Source organism: Microtus pennsylvanicus, chromosome X (genome assembly GCF_037038515.1).
Source record: "Microtus pennsylvanicus isolate mMicPen1 chromosome X, mMicPen1.hap1, whole genome shotgun sequence".
Taxonomy (NCBI): Eukaryota; Metazoa; Chordata; class Mammalia; order Rodentia; family Cricetidae; genus Microtus; species Microtus pennsylvanicus.
The window spans coordinates 128,736,443-128,763,405 of NC_134601.1; the positions used below are offsets into that span (position 1 = coordinate 128,736,443).

The 26,963-nt window shown below is 39.8% G+C and overlaps 1 protein-coding gene across 6 annotated transcripts in view; it reads right to left on the bottom strand.

Moving 5' to 3' along the window:
* Positions 1 to 26,963, bottom strand: part of Pfkfb1 (6-phosphofructo-2-kinase/fructose-2,6-biphosphatase 1) — a 64,554-nt gene that overhangs the window by 21,171 nt on the left and 16,420 nt on the right. For 5 of the 6 annotated variants that reach the window (XR_012909032.1, XM_075958037.1, XM_075958039.1 and 2 more), the window contains exons 2-7: positions 12,650 to 12,775; positions 7,501 to 7,594; positions 6,447 to 6,513; positions 5,429 to 5,503; positions 4,924 to 4,980; positions 2,052 to 2,173 (exon numbers count right to left, since the gene is read on the bottom strand). Coding sequence is in view for 5 of the 6 variants with exons in the window: in XM_075958037.1 (XP_075814152.1) it covers positions 2,052 to 2,173; positions 4,924 to 4,980; positions 5,429 to 5,503; positions 6,447 to 6,513; positions 7,501 to 7,594; positions 12,650 to 12,775 (541 nt within the window). In the remaining variant the exon portion in view is untranslated. Of the gene's footprint in view, positions 1 to 2,051; positions 2,174 to 4,923; positions 4,981 to 5,428; positions 5,504 to 6,446; positions 6,514 to 7,500; positions 7,595 to 12,649; positions 12,776 to 13,359; positions 13,450 to 26,963 lie in introns of those variants that run through there. The other variant, XM_075958040.1, reaches the window with a different exon arrangement.

Here is a 26,963-nt window from a genome sequence, read left to right on the forward strand (position 1 = left end):
ACCATAGAACCTTCATCCAGCAACTGATGAAAACAGAGGCAGAGACCTACATCAGAGCACTGGACTGAGCTCCCAAAGTCCAGTTGAAGAGTGGGAGGAATAAGAATATGAGCAAAGAGGTCAAGACCATGATGGGTTCACCCACTGAAATAGTCTATCTGAGCTGATGGGAGCTAACCAACTCCAGTCAGACTGGGAAGGAACAAGCATAGGAGGACCAAACTAGATCCGCTGAATATGGCTGATATTTGCATTGCTGGGGAAGACTGAGGGGCCACTGGCAGTGGCACCAGGATTTATCCCTACTGCATGTACTGGCTTTTGGGGAACCTATTCTCTTTGGATGGATACCTTGCTCAGCCTAGATATAGTAGGGAGGGCCTTAAACCTTCCCCAAAGCAATGTGCCTTACCCTCTCTGAGGATTGGATGGGGGTGGGGTCGGAAGGTGTGTGGAGGGACTGGGAGGAGGGGAGGGAGTGGGAACTTGGATTGGTATGTATAATGAAAAACAGATAGTCTGTTTTCTTTTTAAAAAATAAAAAAGAAAAAAGTATTTTTATTAAAATAATTAAAACTGGCCTTCTATATCTATCTTCTTCAGGCTCAATGAGCTCATCAAAAGAATAACAAAAAAAAAAGAATAACAGAAACAAACAAAACTCAACAGTGCCCCTCTAGGTGTCTAAACTCAGGTCTATTGGTTTTCTTAATGTCATTCTTTCCCTTCAGCCCCCTTCCTGCAAGATCCTTCCATCATATCTTCCATCATATGCCATTATCCCACATAATGTCACTGTGGAATCTGAAAAAGTCACTTTTTCTCAAGCAGAAACAACCTAGTTCCATTGCTTGTCTTCCTGAAAGAAACATGTATATGTTTGGTCAGGGAGTATGCACAGTGGGCAATCTGCAAAATTATACACGAAGGCTATGTGCCTTTTGCACTGAATTTTTAAGTCCCATTTGATATTTCTTGTGATTCAAGGATGTGAAGGGTTAAATCAGGCTACAATTTGGTAAATACAGGCTTCATTCAGTATAGACTGTGTTGCTGACTCAGACAAGCTTTTGACCTGATCAATCCGTGCTTGTCAGTTTCCCGAACTGTGAAATAACAATACCCATTTTCTTGCATTTCTAGTGGAGAAGACTGAAAGGATGCATTTAAACTTCTTAGGGTAATAATGACCAGTTACAGCCCTTTTACTCTTCAAACTTGGGTCTCAAAGAGTATGGGTAGCCGAAGTCTGTTTTCATTAGAACCCATTTTGAAAGAGAGCAAGTTTCTTTGAACATTTTACAACTAAACTCACATCTGCTTTACACTGCCAGCCAATACTTCTCTATCTGTAGCTAGTATTATGCAAGAAAATCTTATTTTATAGCTTTATAGGTCTTTTCATATGTTGAGTCTCTGTAAAAGTCACCGAAGGACAGAATCCATCTCATTTGACTCTATTTACACCTTCTGCAGGTAAAGTTTCCAAAGACTTGCTGATTGAAGAAATCCATGAGGGGTATGAGAGGAGAAACAATAGGAGACAATACATGGTTAGACTTCTAATGCCACATATGACTTATGGTGGAAGCTTGGGTAGTAGCTTCAGCTTCCTAAGATTCGGTTTCCTCTTTTGGGAATTTTGGAAATTTAGGATATCAGCTCTACCACAGCCTCCTTTATGGAAGTACTATAAGGATGTGATAGAAGAAAGAAGGCGAATCTGTTTAGATACTATGGTGACATTCATGTGAATAGTATTTCTGCAATAGCAACACAATAGCCACAGAATGGAGGCATTTGTTTTCAGGGAGCAAAGACCAAATCTGTGTCTATTGCATAAGAAGGCACTACTTTAGTCAACTTATGAATACTTTCCATAGCAAAGAATCACTGTCTCGTGGAAAACTGGACTGGAGGGGGTCATAAAGATATATCAAGTCCCACTTCTGATATTATGGATAGGAAAGTTAAGGCCCCCCAAAGGTGGACATTTTCTTAGGTCCCATAAGACATCAAAACTTGACTTTGGGTTGTTGTTAGGCTCTTACCTGTCCAATTCTTCATCCAAAGGTTGGTAGTTAATCTCATAGCACTCAATTCTCTTAAGAAAGTCTTCCAAAACCTTTTCTTTGTCACAGTCTATGTAATCAGGGCTGCCAAGTTTCACTTGCTGTGAGAAGGTGGGAAGAAGATAAATGTGGGGAAATAGAGACTCTGACATTGTATTTGGAAAGGGCCCTTATAGACAACTGACTACCATACACCACATTACAAAGGCAGGGAACTTAGAGTTTGAACAAGGGTTTTGCCCAAGTCAAAATTAGGCAACCAAAGAGGAGCTGGGCTATATTTTACAATGTGTTTACTCCCAGTGCACATATTGCTTAACGCCATCTATAAGAGACCAGGAAAACTGTGATGAGGAATAAGAATGAGCTATTTTGACTTTATATCATAGAGACTTTCATGTATTTACTCACTGCTGAGAAAACAGGCATGTTGTCATTGGCTTTTATAAGACTGGCATCTCTTAGTCCTCCAATATCCACCTTTTCTTCTTTTTCTCCCCATTCCTCCACTTAATCACTTGAACCTACATGGAATCTCACTTGCTAGCAGAAACTAAGCTTCTCTAATCTTTTTTCTAAATAGACAATCTCTTTTGCCTATGTTCACTACAGCTTTGTGACTGATTGCTGGTAGCCAGAAAGATATTTTCTTAAATTTCAGTTCATTATTATTTTATTATTATGTGCATGTACATGTGTATGATATTGTGTTGGGAGACATATGCAGGTCACAGTGAGTATGAGGACAACTTTGTGGAGTCAGTTCTCTCCTTCCACATTTATATGAGTTCTGAGGATTGAACTCAGGTCATCAAGCTTGTGACTGAATCATCTCACTAGTCCCAGAAGAATATTTCATTCATTTATTTATTATTTCTCCAACAAGGATATTTATAACACACACATTTGACAATGGGACTCTCCTCTTTAAACTCCTTCACCATTTCCAAGTGTCTTTTAGGACAAAGTATGAGCTATTTTAGCAAATTAGATCATGACAAGTCCAATTGCCTTTTCACTACCATCCCTTATTGCTCTCATATTTGGACACTCATTTTGCCTTTTCAGATCCAAAATACTGATAGTTCCCTGGATATATTATATTTAGTGTATTTTATTCCCCATTTAAATTCTTTACTGTAGAGAGATGCGTGGAGCCACACCTGATAATCAGCTCCTAATATTGGCTAAGGCCTGATCACTCAATGATTGTCAGCTGCTTGCATATGCGTGAACCTATGGGCAGTGCCCACTTGGCAATCCGGGGTTGGCGGCCCGTGCCTTTTTAAGGGCTGGGAGAGGTTTTGCCCAGAGAGAGAGAGAAAGAGATACAATTGTAAAAAAGGTCCTGAATAAACTGCTAGCAGGAAGAGCTCCGGTGTTGCATCATCCTTGCTGGTCGAGGTAGAGCCGCGACAGTTTACCTGCAAAAACTCCTATGCATTCAACAGGATATTGCTGTTACCTCCACTTGGAGGTCTTCCATGGCATTTCCCCGCACATGCAAGATTGACCCTTAACACTGTGTTCTTACAACCTTCTCTTTCCCTTTACCTCATCTCCAATCTTAAGGGATATATATATATATATATATATATATATATATATATATATATATATATATATGTCCCTGTCCCTCACTAGACTGTGAGTTCAAGAAAAGGGCTTTCATTGTTTCTATATCTTTAATGCCCACATTAGCTATTCAGGTGTACAGTTTCTCCTGAATCAATAAATGGATGGATAATTGGATGGATGAAGAGGAAAAAGATTTGAGCATGCTAAATATCCCAAGAGATAAAAATAAGAGCAATGTGTAGAAGTTACAGGGAGACAAATTTCACTTTGATTAGGCTACACTTTTTAAAAAGACAATGACTATTTGTTACTATAGGTATGGACAGAAATATAGACAAATACTTAGCTGAGATTTTAAGTGGTTGGTGAAAGGTTGAAAGAGATGGTCTTTAAGGTCTCTTATGCTCCTAAGCACCAGTAATTTAAGGGACAGAGAACAACAAAGGTTTATGAGTCTAATTCTAGTTAATAGGCTAAAAGCAATGATTATGATGTGAAATGTGGGGCACAATACAGAATATTGACTTTTGAGAAAGACAGCCACGCCAGGTTGCATTCCTACTTCTATCTGTACCAGATCTGTACCAGTCTTGCCAATTTAACTCTTTGAGCCTCAGTTTCTCTTCTAAACAAACATGCAGGTTTGTTGGGAAAAAAAGAAGTCAAGCTTAGTGTTCGATGCATTCTAAGAGCTCTATATATGCTGTTTTCATCTAACTTTATGGGAACACTGTGGCAAGCAAGGGAGTGCTTCTTAGTCAAAGTAGGAGGAGCATCTCAGAGAGGAAGGCTTTAAGTTTATAGTTGTCTTTTAGGAATGATCCAAGCCTAAGACAGAATAAGGAAGATTGAGGGTTGGGGAGATGACTTAGTGGTAATGAGCTTGCCACACAAGTATGAGAACCTAAGTCTGGATCCCCCAAACCCACATGAAGCTGATGTGGTGGTGTGCATTTGTAATCACAGAGTTCCTATTGTGAAATGAGAAGTGGAGACAGGGGGATGTTTTAAAAGCTTGCCGGCAGGCTAGCTTGGAAAATGCAACAGAGAACAATAAGAGACCCTATCTCAAATAAGGTGGAAGGTGAGGACTAACATGTGAAATTATCTTCTGATCTCCACATACACACTATGGCATGTGCATTTCACATTTCATACACAAACACACACACAATATATGTGTGCATATATGCACATACACACATGTAGATTTAAGATGTAAATTAAATTAAGACTTACTTTTAAAAGAATAAGGAAGAGCGGTGTTCCTTACCTTGATGTTTTCTGCAATGACGTCAGGGTCATTACAAATAGACTCAATAAAAAAGACCTAGAAGAGAAAAAGAGCTTTCTAGCAGAGCATTATGTTTTTGGGGGGCCACATCAAGAAACAAGCACAACCATTCTTGATATCCCTGAGTCATCCTTAGCGACATTTCTAAAAACAATGCTTTTATACAATGGTGCTTTCAGGATTCTGACTCCTATGAGGCAGCTTGGCTCTAATTGAACTGCCCCAGATTTCGGCTGGGTTTTGGATCTTACATGTTTCTCAAGACTCCTTCATCATTGCCACCTCACTATCCCCAGTATCAGCCTGTTGGTAACCAGCTTCCATTGCCTGACCAGGCATGTCTGTTTTGTTCTTCTCTGCTGTTTCTCAATTTACCCTGGAAAGCTGGATATTGAGCCTACGGTGTTCAAACTGGCTGCTCTAAGTGCCCTACTTTGTATTTCTTTGTAATCTGCTCTAAGTAAGCATGGATGTGTTACTCTACCTTGTAACCATGTTCTTTAGCAAACTGCAGAATCAATGATCGTCGTTCTCTGGTAGTGTTGGTGGCATCAAAAACCTAGAGACATTTAATAAGATTTATTAATCTTAATCTAGTGTTGATATAATACCAGTCTTCATTCACCATTGTTCCAAGTGGAGGGCTTCCAGAAGGGGACAGAACTTAAAGAAAGTTTTCAAGAAAAAGAAGGGTTTGGAATTGGCCTGTATTACTTTCAAAAGCATTCACTGAGCCCTTACTGTCTGCTCAGAAATATCCTCCACCCTATGAATGTAATAAAGCATGAGAAAGCTTGGAAATTTTTCTTAGGATCATGTTACAGGTCAAGTAACAGGCCTAGAAGAAAGATTGCTCTGATAACAGCCATGAATTGCTGATAGAACAATAATAGAGCTGCTACTCCAGATGAAGCCTGCCCTTCCTAAAGCCTTAGAAAAGTTCAGAAACAGGAAAAATTCTCTATCCTTAGCATTCACATTTTTGAGAATCTCTAACCCAAGGAATTAAGACATAAAATTGTAAATCACTCTCTACAAAAAGAAAATACAACAAAAGACATGCTTCACAGCTTATGTTCCACAGTGTATGAAGTTCATGAAGTTGTATAGACCTTGGGTCTTGTTATTTTTGTATGGTATGTTTATAATTGTTTGTAAGGATTTTAATAAAAAAGTTTATAACATTTTGAAAAAAGAAAGGAAAGAAATGTTTGTACTTCAGTCTTAAATATTTATACTGCTAAATCTTGAGGACAAATCAATGAAGCATGGGGCTTAAGAGTATGGATTCTGCAAATATTGCACCACCCTGGAAAATAAGTTAATCTTTTGTGATCTAAAATAGAGAATAAATGACGACAATCTCATGGGACAATGTGAATTAAATTATTAATATAAACAAAGTACTTAGAATAATGTATGGCATAAATAAATGCTTAGTACATATTATCTATTTTCCATAATGACAGATAGCCTGAGGGGGGAAATGGGAGATTATTTACCGCAACGTGACCTTCCTCACAGCTAAGATATTTATGGACGTCCTTTAGGGCTGCCAGAGCACACTGCCTGAAAAACAGAAAGAAGCAGACAATCTCTATTCCCAGGATGAGTTCCTCTTACCACTGTTCTCTTATGAACCATCTCTCATATGCTTTATAGTAAATTATTCATCTGTTGAACATATACACAGCATCCTTTGTTGTAGGCATCATGTTAAGTATAGAGAGGTTATAGTTCAAACTGGCTCTGTGTGTACAGCTTAAGGGCATATAAAAGACATGTACAAGAAAAACTGAGCAATAAAAGCATCCTAGTTTTAGGACTCTAACTGTGTGCTAATGGAGCTCAAGCTGAATTGGTTGATGGACACAGTTAAGGACTAGGAATATGGTCTTTGAGTTAAAATGACTTTCTGGCCTAGGCAACATTGTAAACATGGGTATGAAAGAGATAATGTACTTAGGCTTTCAGCAAAATACCATCTCTTTACTAGTTACTCGTTATGGGGTTCTATAAAGAAGACATGGATAAAAAGCTGAGAGCCAGGTTGCACCTAGAAGTACTTACAGCCACATAGGTAAAAGAGTTTAAGAGTTGAAATGATGACACTGCAGAGAGTAAGGAGGGCTGAGCTCCTGAAACACTGAATCTCAATGCTAGAGTAAGACATCTCTATCTTCTCGTACCAGAAATGGAAAACTGTAAATGCTTCTTGATAGGGAATGACTATGATTAGAGCAGACTTCAAGTAGGTTGACAAAAAGGCTGGACAAGGCGGTATTCAACTCATGGCCTAGGGTAACTATGAAATGTGGCCAAACACAAATTGTAAACTTACCTAAAACACTGAGACTTTTTGCATTTTTCCTATTCATAACTTGACTGAGTAATTCTCAAGCATGAAGACTGTAGATGACCACACTATGTTGAAACGTCAAAAGTTTGAATAGCCACAGAAGAGCGGACTACCCTCTCCTACTCCCCTAGTAGGATATGAAGAAAGGTCCCTCTTAGTCAAAGGGCACCACAGGTTCTTAAATGTTGAGCACTTACTTCCTGATAAGTTGAGCCTCCATGTTGTCTGGGAGAAAGAATTCATAGTTCCTGTAGCTCACTGCCTCTCGTCGATACTGGCCTAAATTAAACACTGAAAACAGGAAACCCTAGTGAAGAGGGTGAGAAGATTGTAGTGGCCAGAAATATGTTCTTGCTGAAAGGAACCTCAGAGGTAGAAGGCATAATTTATAGGAAATTGTACATATAAAAGTAAAGTATACATATAAAGCTTCAAATTATGGGTACCAACTGATTTACTCCCTCATATTAATCCTGCAAAGTAGGGTTAACTATTTCACCTTTACAAATGAGGAAATTAAAGCTCAGAGGTACAAAATGGCTTCCAAGTTAATAACTGGCAAACTAGAATTCAAACACAAGTCTGTTTGATTCTAAACTATTTTATTTTATCATAAATTCCAACCCTTTAAATGTCCTATTCAGTAGAGAAGATAAAGAAATGGTCAAAACAAGAGTGAATTGATAGCATATACAGACTGGGTCTCCTGATTTCTAGCTACCAAGGTTATTTTACCATTTTATGTCATAAGGGAAAATCTAAATGTAAATCTCTCAAAAGCACTTTCCTACTTGTAATGAGGGAAAAAAGAGAAGACTGAAGAAAGAGATAAACAGTCAAAGAAACCATATTTCATTAATTCATTCATCTAAGAAATAACTTTAGGATATAGTGGTGGATGGAATAAAAGTGGCTCTTGTAGGCTCATAAATTTGATTGCTATATTTGATTGCTTAGTCATCAGGGAGTGGCACTATTTGAGACAGATAAAGAGGTATGGCATTATAGGAGGAGGTGTGGCCTTTCTGGATGAAGTGTGTCACCAGGGGTGCGCTTTGAGGTTTCAGAAGCCTATGCTAAGCCTATAGTCACTCTCTCTTCCACCAGCCTGTGGATCCAAATGTAGAACTCTCAGGTACTTTTTCAGGTCATGTCTGCCTGCATGCCACCATGCTCCCTTACATGATGATAATGGACTAAGCCTCTGAAACTGTAAGCCAGCCCCAATTAAATGTTTTCCTTTATAAGGAAATAGAACAGTGACAAAGACAGAAGTTGGTATCAGGTAGCATTGCTGTGACCGACCTGACCATGCTGTTTGTTGGAGGAATATGGGAGACTTTGGGACTTTGAACTAGAAAAGTGGGTATGATGTTTTAAGAAAGACCTAGGACCATCCTAGTAGGAACATGGAAGGCAGTGCTAAGGGCGATTTAAACTGTGGGGGCCCAGCTCAAGTTACAGAGGGGAAGATAAATAACAAGTGACCTAGAAACCATTCTCGTCATATTATGGCAAAGAAATGTGGCTACTTTTTGCCTTGTACTAAAAATCTGCCTCAAACTAAACTGAAGAATTTTAGATTAACGGCACCAGTAGAGATTTCAAGGTAGACTAATAATAACTGTGTCACGTAGTTATTAGTAATCAGTCTTATATAGATCTATAATGAAAAGGAGCAAGCTGAGCAAGGAAAATCACAAAATGTAGTTTGAGGAGAAAAGGGACACCAGGAAGTATAATGGAGAGCTAAGTGATGCTCAAGGAGATTAAAAGTTCAAAGAAAAGCCTGGTAGTAAACGGAATGAAGGGACTGGTGACCTCAGGAAAAGGCCCCACACCAAGATAAGATTCCAACTTGTGAAGAGGAATTAACGAAAAGCTTAAGTAGTGAAGAAAGCTAATGAAAATGTATTTGAACGAGGGGGTCATCTTCCGGCCCCAGCAAGCAGAAAGACTTGGCAGCTTTGGCCATGTGGTTTTGGCTTTGGAGTCCAGGATACAAGAAAGGGGTTATGGGATTTCCCTCTGTGGCTAAGGAAAGTAGCTGAGGCTAGGAGTGTGGTAGTAGAATCCCTGCATGGAAGTCTGAGAGGCCATTGTGTAGAAGCTGTAAAGGTTAAGTCTGGGTTGTACTCCAGACCCCAAGATGTTGTTGATGCCAGCGTTGTAGGATACCTGCCAAGGAGAACTGCAGACAAGGTGTGGAAGCAGGCCAACAGAGAGAAGGGTGTTATAGTCAACAGGAGCTGGAGATCTGAAGAACACCTGGACATTAGACATGTCGATACAGAATTTGGAGCTTGCTTTGCTGAATTTTAGTCTTACTTTGGTCCAGTATTTCCTCACTATGCTCCCTTTTCTTTCTTTCGGAATGGTAAAGTATATTCTGGTAAAGTATGTTAGAATTATATGATCTGCTTTTTTAAATTTTGATTTGACATGGAGTTAATGTTAAGAGATTGCCATGAGTCTCAGAAGTCTTTGAATTTTGGACTTTTAAACAGTGTTGAGATTGTAATACATTATGGGGACTTTTGAAGTTGGATTGAATGCATTTTTGTATTATTATATGTCTACAAGGCTATGGGGACCAGTGTATGGAATGTGGTGATATGAATAAGAATAGGTCCCATAAGCTCACATATCTGAATGTTTAGTCATCAGGGAGTGGCATTAGGCACTACTTGAGATGGATTAGGAACTGTGGTTTTGTTGGAGTAGGTATGGCCTTGTTGGAAAAAGTGTTACTGAGGTGGGCTTTGAGGGTTCAAAACCTAAGCCAGGCCCAGTGTCTCTCTCTATCTCTGTGCCTGTGGATCAAAATGTAGAACTCTCAGCTACTTTTCCATAGCCATGTCTGCCTGTATGCTGACATGCTTCCTGCCATGATGATAATGAACTAAGCCTCTGAAACTATAAGCAAGTCCCCAATTAAATAATTTCTCTTATAAAAGTTGTCATGGGCATTGTGTCTCTTCACAGCAATAGAACTAAGTCAGATACCTACTCTATAAAGTGAGATACGACTTCTGGGACACATGCATAAACATACACGCATATAGATTTTTGTGATAGGGCTCTCAAGAAGTTCATAAACTACAAAGTCAGACAGCAACCAAATCAGGTAACAGTGGAGCGCCTACAGAGTCCTTTAAGTGCTCCAATAGAGACAATATTGAACTAAGCAGAAGAGTGGGGGTGAAGGAAAAAGTTACATTTTGGGTTAGCTTGGAGTATCTTAGAGAAAGCAAAATTTGAACAAGTCCTTTCAGAATAGGTATCTTTTACTAGTGAGTATGAGGGTGAGGGTGGGAAGCAAGGGCACTGTAGGTAGACTACAAGTACGCAGACACTCCTTGAACAAAGGTATAATATCTGCAGGAAGCAAAGTATGTTTTGGAGAAAGGGGTAAACCACTGTGGCTGGGGCTTGAAAGGCTAGAATAAGTCAGCTGTGGGTGGGTCTTGAAATAAAGGGGCTTGGTTCAAAACTTCAGACCAAGGAGACCCTTAGAGACTATAGGTATAAAGTTGAATAAACAGAATAAAAGTGGGATCAAGACAGAGACACATCTGCTACTATGCCATGTGCTTCTTAATCTGGTAGAAGCTTCTCAGGCTTGCAGTTCTGTAAAGAGGGGCTCTTTCCTGCCTTCTTTGCCTCGACAAATGTTCCCTTCTTTCCACAGGACCCATCTCAGACATATTCTTACCCATGAAGGTTTTGACATCTTGCAGTCAACAATTCTCCCTGTGAGCACCCTCAGAATATTGTCTGAGTCCTAGTCCACCCTAGGACTTGTGATGTACAACATTTAGAGTTAGAATTCTTCCAGGAAAGGCCTCGATTCTCATTCAATTTTATTTCTTTCCTAATGCTTGGCATGGGCTTTAGCACTTGGGAAACTTTAGTGAATTAATTAGAGAAAGTAGATAAAGGGCAAGGAAGGATAAATGGAGTTGGGTGGGGAAGAGAAGATTTGGCACCAGGTGTAACTTGGTAGCAGAATATATGCTTTGTTTATTATAAACAAAGCTCTGGGTTCAATCCCTTGCTGTGGGACAATGCTCTTGTACACTGTAAAGATTTGTTACTCATATTGGTTTAATAAAATGCTGATAGGCCAGTAGCCAGGCAGGAAGTATAAGCAAGGCAACCAAACAAGGAGAATTATGGGAAGAGAAAAGCAGAGAATAAGTCACTTGTCAGACACAGAGGAAGCAAGAGGAGAATGTTGCTCTGAGAAAGGTATCAAGACATGTGGCTAAATACAGATAAGAACTATGGGTTAATTTAAGTTGTAAGAACTAGTTAATAATAAGCCTGAGCTAATAGACCAAACAGTTTATAATTAACATAAGCCTCTGTGTGCTTCTTTGGGACTGAATGGCTGTGGGACTGGGAGAGACAGAAACTTCCACTTACAATCCCTTACACACAAAAAAGAGGAGAATTAGAAGATTTGATGGGAATGAGGGAAGGGGGATTGGATGGAATGGAGTAGATGCAATGTTGGGTTGAACAAGACAAAGGATTAGAGAGAAATAATGGATGGATGGATGGAGAGAGAGGGAGAGGGAGAGGGAGAGGGAGAGGGAGAGGGAGAGGGAGAGAGAGAGAGAGAGAGAGAGAGAGAGAGAGAGAGAGAGAGAGAGAACAGGGTCCCTTTATCTTCCCTTCAATACAGCCATGCCTTAGACCTAGCAGAGAATGTCAGATTTGAAATTAATCATACCCTGTTTCTGTGTCCAGAGGTATGAAAAAAGAGGGTATTTCACCTTTTTGGCCTTATTTTCTGAAATATGAAATAGTGAAAAATTATAATGATAAAAATAGTGTTATTGGGGCCTGGAGAAATGGCTCAATGGTTAAGAGTACTGACTGCTTGCTCTTCCAGATAACCCAGGTTTAATTCCTAGCACTGACATGGCAGCTCACAACTGTCTCTAACTCAAGCTCCAGGGGCCCCAACAACCATGCAAAACACTAATGAACATAAAAAAATAGTGTTATTGATGAGACAACGTAGTTGTGATGAAAAGTCCTTGCAGTACTCAGAGGACTGGTTTGAGTTTGTGAGCCTTCTTATGAGCCTATTTAGGCTTAATACTGGTTGTTTTATACCTAAAACCCAGCATGGCATTAGGCACAGAACATAGTCTCATGAAATGATATAATATGTAAGACCATTGTGACAGTGGTAACAGCAGTAGTAGAAGGTCTAATCCTAGAAACAGGGGTGTGCAGCATTTTCTGTACTGAAAGGTTTGGCCTTCTACTTTCCTCAGTTTTCAGTTGGTGGCCTGTGGTGGGGATATATAGTAAATTATTTTTGAGACATACCTTTAGTTGGTGTTCCTATCCAGTTGAGATATCGTGTGAGCTTCGTTGAGATGTAGGTCTTGCCTCGAGCTGGTAAACCCACCATGATCATCATTGTGGGGGAATTGGTGAACTGCGGTATGGATGCTGGAAGACAGAGAGATCTTCAAAAGCTTATCCCTACACTTAGAGGCTTTTCTGCCATTAGCTTAGAGATATAGGGTTGGAAACCACACTACTTCCAACATTATGAGAGAAAGGGAGGAGGTTAAATGGGCATCCCATCTTTTCTTAGACTCATCAGAAAATTGAGGTTGCAGTGCAGATAGCCAATTTAAACTTGTAAGAACAGGGATCTGCAGAGTGCAATAGAACTCAGGTATTTCTTAGTTTATACAGACACTACTGAACAACATACAAACTCATAAAAAGGTCCAGATAAAAATGACTACTGAATTGCTAAAGCTGGTTGTGGGCCAATGTGATGTTCATAAGGACTACAAACAGATAGCTTTCCATATTTTTCAATTTTCCCCCAGCTGCTAGTAGAGAAGATTGAGAAAAATCCTGGGAAAAGTATTGAAATTTTTGGCTTGGGGAGGTAAACAGAAAAATAACCATTGCTCAAATTCTGTCCAGAAAATTTGCTCAATTTTCCTGTAGAAAAAGCCTTACTATTCCAAGGGAAAGGCAACAGGAACTGTATCTTGAAAGTACTGGTGGTAACTTACTGCACCTGGCAGCCAATCCCGATCAATCTATCCCCTTCTCTCCTGGAACTCAGGCCAAAGCAATTTACCTTCTCTCACCTGGGAGGGAAAACATTTCAATCTGCAGGAGGGGAGACAAAAGTTAAGGGCACTGATGCAAACTCTATGAAGTGGGAAGAAATACAGAAAATGTACCTGCTAAGCATGGTGCTAGGTCTACTTATTACCTTTGGAGGACAAGAACAATTGTGATGGTCACACTGCCAATAATACACAGGTCAACCTGCCAAGGACTGAGACTTAATAACATAGAAATCTTACTTCCCCATTCTTCACTACCAAACTAAATAACTTCCTTGAAAATAGTAGTGAAGGGCATCTCTTGGGTATATTTGAGGGCAGCTTTCAAGAGTCAGCTCTTTCCTTCCACCTCAGGTCACGGGTCTGCCCCATGAGCATCTCTACTCCCTGAGTCATCTCACCAGCTCTCAGATCATACACAGGAAGCCGGTTACGGCATTGCTCACCTGTAACCCAGCAGCAAAAGTATATGCTCAACTATGTTCTTAGCAGCATTGATTTTTTTATTTTTTTGGTTTTTCGAGAAAGGGTTTCTCTGTGGCTTTGGAGCCTGTCCTGAAACTAGCTCTGTAGACCAGGCTGGTCTTGAACTCACAGAGATCCGCCCGCCTCTGCCTCGCCAGTGCTGGGATTAAAGGCGTGCGCCACCATTGTCCGGCAGCAGCATTGTTTGTAATAGCCAGAACCTGGAAACAACCTAGATGCCCTTCAATGGAAGAATGGATGAAGAAAGTATGGAATATATACATATTAGAGTACTACTCAGCAGTAAAAAACAATGACTTCTTGAATTTTGCATGCAAATGGATGAAAATAGAAAACACTATCCTGAGTGAGGTAAGCAAGACCCAAAAAGAGGAACATGGGATGTACTCACTCATAATTGGTTTCTAGCCATAAATAAAGGACATTGAGCCTATAATTCATGATCCTAGAGAAGCTAAATAAGAAGGTGAACCTAAAGAAAAACATATAGTCAGTCATCCTCCTGGGTGTTAACCTTCATCAGGCGATGAAAGGAGACAGAGTCCCACATTGGAGCACCAGACTGAAATCCCAAGGTCCCAATCAGGAGCAGAAGGAGAGAGAGCACGAACAAGGAACTCAGGACCGCAAGGGGTGCACACACACACTAAGACAATGGGGATGTTCTATCGGGAACTCACCAAGGCCAGCTGGACTGGGTCTGAAAAAGCATGGGATAAAACCGGACTCGCTGAACATAGCGAACAATGAGGACTGCTGAGAACTCAAGAACAATGGTACTTGGTTTTGATCCTACTGCATGTACTGGCTTTATGGGAGCCTAAACTGTTTGGATGATCACCTTACTAGACCTGGAAGGAGGTGGGAGGTCCTTGGACTTCCCACAGGGCAGGGAACCCTGACTGCTCTTTGGGCTGATGAGGGAGGGGGAGTTGATTGGGGGAGAGGGAGGGAAATGGGAGGTGGTGGCAGGGAGGAGGCAGAAATCTTAAATAAATAAATAAATAAATAAATGAAGAAAGAAAGAAAGAAAGAAAGAAAGAAAGAAAGAAAGAAAGAAAAAAGAAAATAGTAGTGAAGGGGCTGGAGAGACGGTTCAGCAGCTAAGAGCACTTGCTGCCAATTCCAGCCAGACAGGGAAGGAACCAACATAGGACCAAACTAGTCTCTCTGATTGTGGGTGACAGTTATATGGCTGGGGCAGACTGTGGGGCCACTGGCAGTGGCACCAGGATTTATCCCTACTGCTTTTACTGACTTTTTGGGAACCTATTCTCTTTGGATGGATACCTTGCTCAGCCTCGATATAGTAGTATGGAGGGCCTTGGACCTTCTTCCAAAGCAATATACCTTACCTTCTCTGAGGAGTTGGTGGGGGGTGAGGTGGGGAGAAAGATGGAGGAAATTGGAGGAGGGGAGGGAGTGTGAACTGGGATTGGTATGTAAAATGAAAAACATAGTTTGTTTTCTTTTTAAAAAATTAAAATAAACAAATGGAAAAAAGAGCACTTGCTTCTCTTGCAGAAGACCCAGGTTCAGTTCCTAGCAACCACATGTCAGCTGAAAACCACCTGTACGTAATTCCAGTTCCCGGGAATCTGTTGCCTTTTGCTCACCTTTGCTGACCTCCACAAGCACATACACATGCAGCAAAGCACTCATACACATAAAATGCTTAAAGAAATCTAAAAAAAATCCAAGATGAAATAGTAGAGAAATGTATCTTTATGAGATACAAGAGATGTACTGTCTGTTGGGAGCATCACAAATGGGGAAGAATCAAGACCAAGCAAAAAGTTTGAAGAGAGAGAGAAAGCATCAGAAACAGACTTAGTTATGACATGGGTGCTGGAATTCTCAGACTAGGGATTTAAACTGGCTATGACTATTGTGTTAAATGCTTTATTTGAACTGTAATCACACATGATGAGATAGCTATCTACCACTGATTTACTAAACCAGCATAATCTCTAAAAATAATCTAAACACTTGTCTTTATACTCACATATAAGTACAGTCCTCTCTCTTCATCAAGGAAACTTCTCTTTGCAACATACTGACACCACTACAGAAAATCACAACCAATCAAAATGCAGAGTTATAGAGCCCAGTCCCAATGAATACTGCTACAGCCAAGGCTCAGGAAACAATGAAGAACAGAAACATTGCAAGCAGAAAGAATATAACAGCCAGAGAATCTGTGGTTTGCAGTGAGATTGTGTCTCCTAGTAATTTCAGGTGGTATACTCATGAAGTCTCACCAGCATGACTGAATAAACATGAGCTGAACAATGATAACAATAAACCTGCCAAAGCACAATGAGGAAAGACTACAAGGCTTCAAGCCTACCAAAGAATTAAATAGAGACAACTAAGGAATGCTGAGAGCAGAAGCAATATAGTCTTACCAAAGGAAGAGTACATCAACTGGTAATTCAATGCCAAATGGTCAGTTCTGAAAACACACGTATGAGTAAAATCATATGGACTGAAAAGGTTGCACAGAAAAATATATATGTATATACATATGTACATATAACAAGAATCAGTGAAAAAAGAGGCTATGAATTTGAAGGAGAGTGGGAAGGATATATGAGAGGATTTGGAGGGAGGAAAGGGAACGGGCAATTTTGTATTTATAATATCAAAAATAAAAGAAAAACACAGAAGACCACAAAACTATGGGACCTTAATAAAGAGTACAATAATGTGCTTAGAAGAGGCAGAAGAAATACTTCGAAGACACAATGGACTAAAGTTCCCGAAATTAGTGACTGACACAAAACCAGAGCTCTAAGAAGCATAGAAAACTCTTAAGTACTTTGTGTGTGTGTGTGTGTGTGTGTGTCTGCATGAATGTAAAGAACCATATGGAAACATATACAATTAGAGACAATTAGTATAAAAATAAAATCTTGAAAGCAGTCTGAAAAGAGTGTAAATAGGGACCATATTCCCTACAGAGACACAAGAATTATACTACTTTTTCCTACTGCCCCTTTCAGTCTTATAACCCAGCTCCACTCCTCTGTGACACCAGCAGACCTGCAAAACTACTCTCTGCCAGGGTCCTCAGTGGCTACAGTAGTCTGCAACTCAGGTACACTGGGTTTATTATCCTTCTGTCCTCTCCAGACTTACTCTTAGTCCTCCTGCAATCTGCTTACAAGAGCCCCTATTCACAGCTCACCTTCATCCCCTGGAAACTCTACCATTGGTATAGACCCAGGATGCCCCTAGTTCTTTTTGGCCACTCCTTTCAAACTTTCCTTCTAGCCTATCTTTATTCTTTTGTGATACCTACTGACCCCCATAAACATCTCTACCAGGGACTCCACAGCTACTACACTTGGCTAGGACCCAAAGTAGGCAGCAGCAACCAATGGATGAACCACTCACCCAATACTGACAATACTAAATATTTAAGCCAAGAAATACTTCAAACATCATGACTCTAGCTGCTTAAAACCCAACACAAAATGACAAACATGAACAGCCAAGATAATATGCCTTCTCCAGAAGCCAGCAACCCTTATTGCAACATGTCCTGAGAAAAGCAACTTAGCTGAAACACAAGACAAAGATTTCAAAATAAGAATTGTAAATATTTTCAAGGACCTTAGTGGGCATGAATAAATGCCTAACAAAGACCATGAACACTTCAAGATATGAAAGCAGAATTTAACGCACACACACAAAATAGAATCACTAAAGAAAACTCAAACTGAAGTAAAACTGGAAATAAAAAATTCTGGCTGTCAAACAAAAAACTCTGAGTTAAGCCTCACCAACAGATTAAAATACATAGAAGAGAATTTCAAGTATTGAAGATAAGGTAGAAGAAATGGATAGATTAGTCAAAGAAAATGTTAAGTCTAAAAAGTTCTAGGCAAAAAATATGCAGAAATATGGGACATCATGAAAAGAACAAACCTACAACTAATAGGGAGAAGAAACTAGGTCAAAGACAAAGAAAATAGTTTAAAAAAACATGAAAGAAAAGTTTCCCAATCAAATGAAAGCGATGCCTACTAAGTTACAAGAAGCATATAGATCATCAAATATACAGAACAAGAAAAGAAATTTCTCATGACACATAAAAATCAAAACACTAAATATACAGGACAAAGAAAGGATATTAAAAGCTGCAAGGAAAAAACACCAAGTAATATATAAAGGCAGAGCTATTAGAATAGTCCCTAACTTTTCAATGGAAACTCTGAAAGTCAGAAAAGCCTGGACTCATGTTCTACAAGCTCTGAGAGACCACAGATGTCAGCCTAGAGCACAATATCTATCAACACTATCAATCACAATAGATGGAGGAAGAAAAACATTAAAAATAAAACCAAATTTAAGTAGTATATATCAACAAGAAAGTACTTGGGATGTACTCACTCATAATTGGTTTCTAGCCATAAATAAGGGTCATGGAGTCTACAATAGGTGAATCTAAAGAAGCTAAGTAAGAAGGGGAACCTAAGGAAAAACATATAGTTATCCTCTTGGCTAAGGGAAGTAGACAAAGTTGCCGGGGAGAAAATTGGGATCTTGGGGGTGGGCTGGGATGGGGGTAAGGGGAGATGGGGAGAGAAATGTTAGAAGGGAAGGAGGTGGGGCCTTGGGGAAACAGGAGGATTGGGATAAAGGAAGGTTGGACAGGGGAGCACGGAACCACAATTCTTAGTTAAGGGAGCCACTTTAGGGTTGGCAAGAGACCTGACCCTAGAGGGGCTCCCAGGTGCCCAAGCCGAGGTCCCCAGTTAGTTCCTTGGGCAGCTGAGGATAGGGAACCTGAAATGACCCTATCCTAGAGCAATACTGACGAATATCTTGCATATCATCATAGAACCTTCATCTGGCGATGGATGGAGATAGAGACAGAGACCCACACTGGAGCACTGGACTGAGCTCCCAAGGTCCCAATGAGGAGCAGAAGGAGGGAGAACATGAGCAAAGAAGTCGGGACCACGAGGGGTGCACCCACCCACTGAGACAGTGGAGCTGATCTATTGGGAGCTCACCAAGGCCAGCTGGACTGTGACTGAAAAAGCATGGGATAAAACTGGACTCTCTGAACATGACGAACAATGAGGGCTGATGAGACGCAAAGGACAATGGCACGAGAATTTAAATCTTAATAGGTCAACTACAGTCAAGAAGAAAACAATCAATAAGTAATCCTAAAACAGTAAATCAAAATGGAGGGAATCCACATCACAGCAACAAAATAAGAGAAATCAATAATCACTGAGTTACAATATTAGTGGTCCCAATTACCCAATAAAAAGACAAAACTAACCAATTTCATTCTAAAACAAGATCAAGCATTAGGCTACATCCAAGAAACACATCTTGTCATCAAGGAGTGGCATTACCTTAGAATAAAGAATGGAAAAAAGTATTTCAAGCAAATTGACCCAAGAAGCAAGCTATTTTAAGATCTGACAAAATGACTTCTAAACAAAAGTAATCAGAAGATAGGAAAGGATACTACACACTTATTAAAGAAATATCTACAAAGAGGATAATTCTAAAAATTAATGTTCCAAACACAAGGACATTCAAGTTCATAAAAACAAACCAAAAACCAAACCAAACCAAACCAAAAACACCACCACAGCTAAAACCACATATTGACCCCAATACAGTGATAGTGGGTGAGTTCTGTTGGGCTTCATGGGGCCCAGGTGTGAGGCCCAGTGTAACTTCCTGAGCCTAACTTGAGTTTGGTGAGGCCTAGTGTATCTTCCTGAGCCTGGCTCAAGTTTGGAGACCTATCTCTGGCTACCTGGCCTAAATATGCCTCTGCCCAGCCACCGCTAGTGTGGCAGAATATTATTGGCCCTTATTCCTTACTCTACCTCAACCCATACCAACCCTATATAAGTTCCTGCCTGATAACATTAAATGAGATCCTGTTTCAGTGGGTGTGTTTCTCCCTGGTGGCCAGGGGAGGGGGCAGGGCTGGGTCATTCAACACTCACCATCCAGCTCAGCCCCAGGGAGAGTCTGGCTGGTTTGACTGTGCCCCTGCTCTGTCTGCCAGAGAATCCACCAACTTCAATACTCCCTTCTCATCAAAAGGTAGATTATTCATACATAAATTAACAGAGAAACAATTAAGTTACATAATGTCATAAATCCAATGGACATAACAGGCATCTACAGAATATTCCACACAAACTCCAAAGAATAAAATTTCTTCTCAGAAGCTCATGGAAATTTCTTAAAACTGAACACATATAAGAACACAAACCAAATCTCAATAGATGTAAGAATGACACTCTGCATAGTATCTGACCACATTGGTTTAAAATAAGATATCAATATAACAGAAATATCAGAAAGCATACGAATTCATGGAAACTGAATGAAAATTGAATCAAGACAGAAAAATAGCCTGAGAACACAGGCCCTTCCATTCAGGGAAAGAGGTAAGCTAAATGCAGACCTTCATCTCTCCTGCTCCTCTAGACGTAATCCACCAGCCTCATCTCCATCTTTGCAGCAGAAAACCTGCTGCAACCTCCCCCAACCCATCCCCATCTACAGTGGATCCCACAAATCTTCCTCTCCTAACCTCCCTCAATCAATATATTACTTTATTCCAGCCCCCAAATCCAGCAGGCACCCTCTGGGAACCCACAGGTCACCCTGACCATGGAAGCAGGTAGGTTGACAGCAGATCTTCACCTCTCCCTTCATTCCTCCAAATCCAATCCCCCAGTCTCATCCCCAGCTCTGGAACAGATCCTCTGCTGGGGCCTCTCTACACTCATTCCCAGGGGACTTACTAAGCAGATCCTAGTGGAGCACCCTGCTTTCCTCTCTATTTAGAAGACACTCCACCACCTCAGCCCATGCCCATTCCTAAGTCATAGGTCCTAATACACAGAAACACATTTTACCTGGAACCCCCAGTGCCAACACCTATCAGGACCCCAAAAGATTTTCCTACAGGCACCACACAGCTGCCAGACTCTCCAATGAACAGGAGAGGGAAACATAAAACAAGGAACAAAACACCCATTAACAAGGACAAGAACAGATATCAGCATCCAAAATTACAATCTTTCTAATCTCAGATGCCTAGACACAGCATAAAAATACAATCAAGAACAGCCGAAACAATATGTCTTCTCCATTAAAGCCCAGGAATCCCACCACAGTTGAGTATTCCAACATAGTTAGAGCACAAGTAAAAGACCTTAAAACAGCCTTTATACACATTATAGAGGTTTTACAGAGGGAAGGAGTAAATCCCCCAAAGAAACCAATGAAAACACAAGCAGTGGAAGAAAATGAATAAAACTGTCCAAGACCTTAAAGTGGAAAATAGAATCAATAAAGAAAACCCAAGCTGGAGGAAATCTGGAAAAGAAAATGTTATGTGCTCAAACAGAAACCATAAAGGCAAGCTTCACCCACCAACAGAATAGAAGACATGGAAGAGAAAATCTGGGGCACTAAAGACATGATATAAGAAATGGATACCTCGGTCAAAGAAGTAAAATATAAAAAACGTCTTAGCACAAAACATCCAGAGAATCTGGAACACACACACACACACAAAAAAAAATCTAAGAATAACAGAATAGAGAAAGGAGAAGAGATTCAGGTCAAAGGCACAGAAAATATTTTCAACAAAATCATGGAAGAAAATTTCCCTAACCTACAGATGGAGTTTTCTATAAAAGTAAATATAATATGCAGAACACCAAATAGATTGGGCCAGAAAAGGAAGTTCCTTCAGAACAAAACAATCAAAACATTAAATGCACAGAACAAAGAAAGAATATTAAAAGCTACAAGTGAAAAAGACCAAGTAACATATAAAAGCAGATCTATTAGAATTGCACCTGACATTTCAGTGTAGACTTTAAAAGCCAGAAGGGTCTAAAAAGATATTCTGCAGACTCTAAGAGATCACAGATGAGAGTCTAGACTATTACACCCAGGAAAACTTCCAGTCACCATAGATGTAGAAAATAAAAAAATTCATAAAAAATTTAAGCAGTATTTATCTACAAATTCTACAGAAGATGCTAGAAGGTAAACTTCAACCTAAGAGGGTAACTTCATCCAAGAAAACAGATGTAATAAATAATCCCAGATCAGCAAATCAAAAGAGAGGAAGCATGTGAACACACACACACCACCAGCACCCCCACCCCCATCGCAAATAACAGAAATAAATAAAAAAATTATTGGTCAATGATATCTCTCAGCACCAATGATCTCAATTTCCTAGTAAAATGACACAGACTGCCAGAATAGATGTGAAAATAGGTCCATCCTGCTGCATCAAAGAAACACATCTTAATATCAAGGACAGACATCACTTCATGGCAAAGGATTGGAAAAATATATTCCAAGCAAATGGACCTAATAAACAAGCTGCGGTAGGCATTTTAATATCTGAAAAAAGAAACTTCAAAACAATATCAATCTAAAGAGATAGGGAAACACACTATATACTAATCAAAGGAAAAAAAAATCTACCTAGAGGACACTGCAATTCTTTTTTTTTTTTTCTTTTTTTTTTTTTGTTTGTTTTTTTGTTTTTCGAGACAGGGTTTCTCTGTGGTTTTGGAGCCTGTCCTGGAACTAGCTCTTGTAGATCAGGCTGGTCTCGAACTCAAAGAGATGCGCCTGCCTCAGTCTCCCAAGTGCTGGGATTAAAGGCGTGTGCCACCACCGCCCGGCTGACACTGCAATTCTTAAGAACTATGCAAACCAAACACAAGGTGACCCAAGTTTGAAAAAGAAACACATCTGCGCCTTACATCATATATTGATGCTCACACAGTGGGAGACATCAATATTCCACCGATGGCAATAGACAGGTCATCTAGACAAAACATAAGGCATAGATATGCTGAAACTAACTGACATCATAAATAAGATGGATATAAGAGATGTGTACAGAACATTTTATTGAAACACAAAAACTCTAACCAAGCAAGCAAAAGACTTCCATGATGAAAACTGCAAGTCAGTGAAGAAAGAAATTGCAGAAGATATCAAAATATGGAAAGATCTCTCATGATCATGTCACAGGATTAACATAGTAAAAACACCCATCCTACCCAAAACAATATACAAATTTGATGCAATCCCCATCAAAATTCCAACACAATTCTTTACAGACCAGGAAAGGACAATACTCAAATTCATATGGAAAAACAAAAAACCAAGGATAGCTAAAATAATCCTGAATTTAAAATAAAACAACAAGCCGGGCGGTGGTGGCGCACGCCTTTAATCCCAGCACTTGGGAGGCAGAGGCAGGCGGATCTCTGTGAGTTCGAGACCAGTCTGGTCTACAGAGCTAGTTCCAGGACAGGCTCCAAAACCACAGAGAAACCCTGTCTCGAAAAACCAAAAAAAAAAAAAAAAAAAAACCAAAAAAAAACAAAAAAAAAAAAAAACGAAACTGCTGCCGTTATCACCATCCCTGATTTCAAGTTGAACTAGAAAGCTATGGTAATAAAAAACAGCATGGTAGCCAGGCGGTGGTGGCACACGCCTTTAATCCCAGCACTCGGAAGGCAGAGGCAGGCGGATCTCTGTGAGTTCGAGGCCAGCCTGGTCTACAAGAGCTAGTTCCAGGACAGGAACCAAAAACTACTGAGAAACCCTGTCTCGAAAAATCCGAAAAAAAAAAAAAACCAGAAACAAAAACAAAAAAACTCCAGCATGGTGCTGGCATAAGAACAGACATGTTAATAAATGGAATCAAATTGAAGACCAGATATATGGACAACTGATTTTTGATAAAGGAGTCAGAAATACACACTGGAAAAAAGACAGCATCTTCAACATATAGTCCTAGTCAGACTGTATGTCAGCATATAGAAGAATGCAAATAGATCTGTATCTACCACCCTCCACAAAACAAACTCCAAACGGGTAAAAAATCTCATAAAACCAGATACACTGAACCTGATAGAAGAGAAAGTAGAAAATAGTCTTGAATTCATTGCCACAGGAAAAGACTTTCTGAACAGGAAGTAAGCACAGGCAATAAGACCAACAATTAATAAATGGACTTCATGAAACTAAAATGCTTTTGTGAACCTTTGCCTCATATGGTATTTCCTTGCTCAGCCTTAATATGAATGGAGGTACTCAGTCCTACTGCAACTTGATATGTCATGCTTCGTTGATATCCTTGGGATGCCTGCCCTTTTCTGAAGGGAAATGGAGGAAGAATGGATGGAAGAGAGGGGATGATTAGGAAGGGGAAACTGCAGGTAGGATATAATATATGAGAGAAGAATAAATTAAAAAATGGGTAACAGATCTAAACAGAGAACTCTCAATAGAGGAAACTCAAATGGCTGAGAAATACTTAAATGTTCAACATCCTTAGCCATCAGATAAATGCAAATCAAAACTACTTTGAGATTTCATCTTATACCTGTCAGAATGGCTAAGATCAATAATGCAAATGATAGCTCGTTCTGGAGAGGATGTGAAGCATGAGGATCAGGCATACATTCCTCGTGCGAGTGCAAAATCATATAACCACTATGGATGTAGCTTGAGCTTAGGAGATCTCAAAAACCACACTCACAGTGACGTACTTCTTTCAAGGCCATACCTACTCCAACAAAGCCACACCTCCTAATAGGGCCACTCCCTATCAGCTTATGGGGGTCAGTTACATTCATACTACCCAAAGGATGCTTTATCCTACCACAAGCGTACTTGCTCAGCCATGTTCATTGCTGCTCTATTCATAACAGCCAGAAATTTCAAACAACAGAAAATGTCAAAGAAGAATATGAAGATGTCAAAAGTTTACACAATGGCATATCACTCACACTTTTAAAAAAATGACATCATGAAATTTGCAGGGAAATGGATAGGACTAGAAAACTTCATCCTCAGTGAGATAACCGAAACAGTGAGATAAATATGGTATATATTCACTTATATATGGTTATTAGCTGTGAAGAAAATGATAACCAAGTTACAGTTCTAAAACAGCAGAGGATAGGTATAAAGTAAGAGACTAGAAGGAACACATCTCATTATGAAGGAGAAATATGATAGATAGTTATGGATGGATGGGGGTGTGTAGGGAAGGATACATTGGGGAGGGTGAAGGGCTTTAGGAGGGAATACAGACAGATAGCTAAAATAAAGAGGAATCTGAGGGGGTAGTATGGAAACCTAATACAATAGAAGCTTCCTAAAATACATACATATATAAAAGCAACCTAAAGGAAATACCCAAATAATAGGGGAGACAGAGTCCCAACTAGCCATCTCTGGTCATCAAATGAAGCTTCCAGTTCTGGGATTATGTTACATCTAATTGAGTTGTTGGCCAAAGAGAACCCATGGGAAACCCTAAACAACCCAGGCTGTTGACAAAACTCTATGTTGCTCTTCACAGACTGACATCAAGGTCCTAATGCTGAAGACAGGAATGCACTCTGCATGCTATAAAAAGAGAAACATAAACACCAAGCCAGTCACAAACACTTTGACCTACGATGCTGTCCTGCCTTCAAGACAGGCTAGTGCTATGGTGGCACAAAGCATATGGGAGTAACCAACCAAAAACTGATTTGACTTAGACCCACTCTATGAGATGGAACCCATACCTGACGTTGTTTTGGTGACTAAGAACCTGAAACTGAATAGCCCAGAGACTTAGGGTGAAACCAAATAATAATGATCTAAAAAAAAACATATAGTAATAAAATGACTCAATGATATTATGCTCTACTCACGGATCAGTGCCTTATACGGTCGTCATCAGAGAAGCTTCTCCTGCAGCACATGGGAACAAATACAAAGACCCACAGCCTGACATTATACACACCATGAAAGACCTCGGAACACTCACAAGCCCTGCATGGGTCCGTACCAGGTCTTCTGCACGTATGTTATGGCTTCCAAGTTAGTGTTTTTATGAGATTCTTGAGTGGGTGAATGAGTGGGTCCCTGAGTCATCTTCCTTCTCTTGGGTTTTTTCCTTCTTTTTGTTTATCTTGTCCAACTTCAATGCCATACTTTTTATGTTTCATTTTGTTATATATTTTTGAATGAATTAATGGGGGAGTGAAAACCTAACTACTAAGGGTAAAGGTTAACCACTGAACTGTCACTTATACCTGCTGGCAGAGGAAAAAAAAATCAATTTTCTCCAGTGGAGTGACACTGGGTCTATCAAACACTCAGGAAAGGCTCCATTTTCAGGAGTAGCTGACCAACATATAATGAATTCCATAGTTTTTGTTTGGTTGGGTTTGTGTGTGCTTTTATTTTGTTATGGTTTGGTGTTTTCTTTTATTTTGGGGTGTTGTTTTCTTGGTTTGAAGGCTTTGTTGTTGTATTGGATTTTGTTTATTTTAAGAGAAAGTAAAGCTATGTGGGGCCGGGCGGTGGTGGCGCACGCCTTTAATCCCAGCACTTGGGAGGCAGAGGCAGGCGGATCTCTGTGAGTTCGAGACCAGCCTGGTCTACAAAAGCTAGTTCCAGGACAGGCTCCAAAACCACAGAGAAACCCTGTCTCGAAAAACCAAAAAAAAAAAAAAAAAAAAAAAAGCTATGTGGGTAGGGATGGGGAGAGGATCTGAAAGGACTTGGTGAAGGGAAGGAATATGATCAAAATACATTTAAATTTAAAAATTGTTTTAAATAATATAAATACAATAATAAAAAAGACTGAAAAATCAAGAAGGAAATTTTTAAAATTTTAGAATTTAAAAAAAAATTAGTTTTTAAAAAATTTTAGAATGAGAATGAAAACATACCATGCACAAACCTAGGGAATAAAATGAAGGAATACCATAGAAACTCCCAAATACCACAGGCTATTGCCAAGGATATTGGTTACTCTCCATAACAAGATAGTACTTATGTAACTGAACACTGAAAGACTGAGCTGGTGTCCAATTAGAAACTTCACTCCTACTAACTTTCATGGTACCAGAAGGTACTTTACACATGATCAGAAGAGAAAAGTAATCATCAGTTATCACCCAGCTACAAATCTGTGACCCATAACAGAGACCTGTCTGCAAGGTACACTAGTC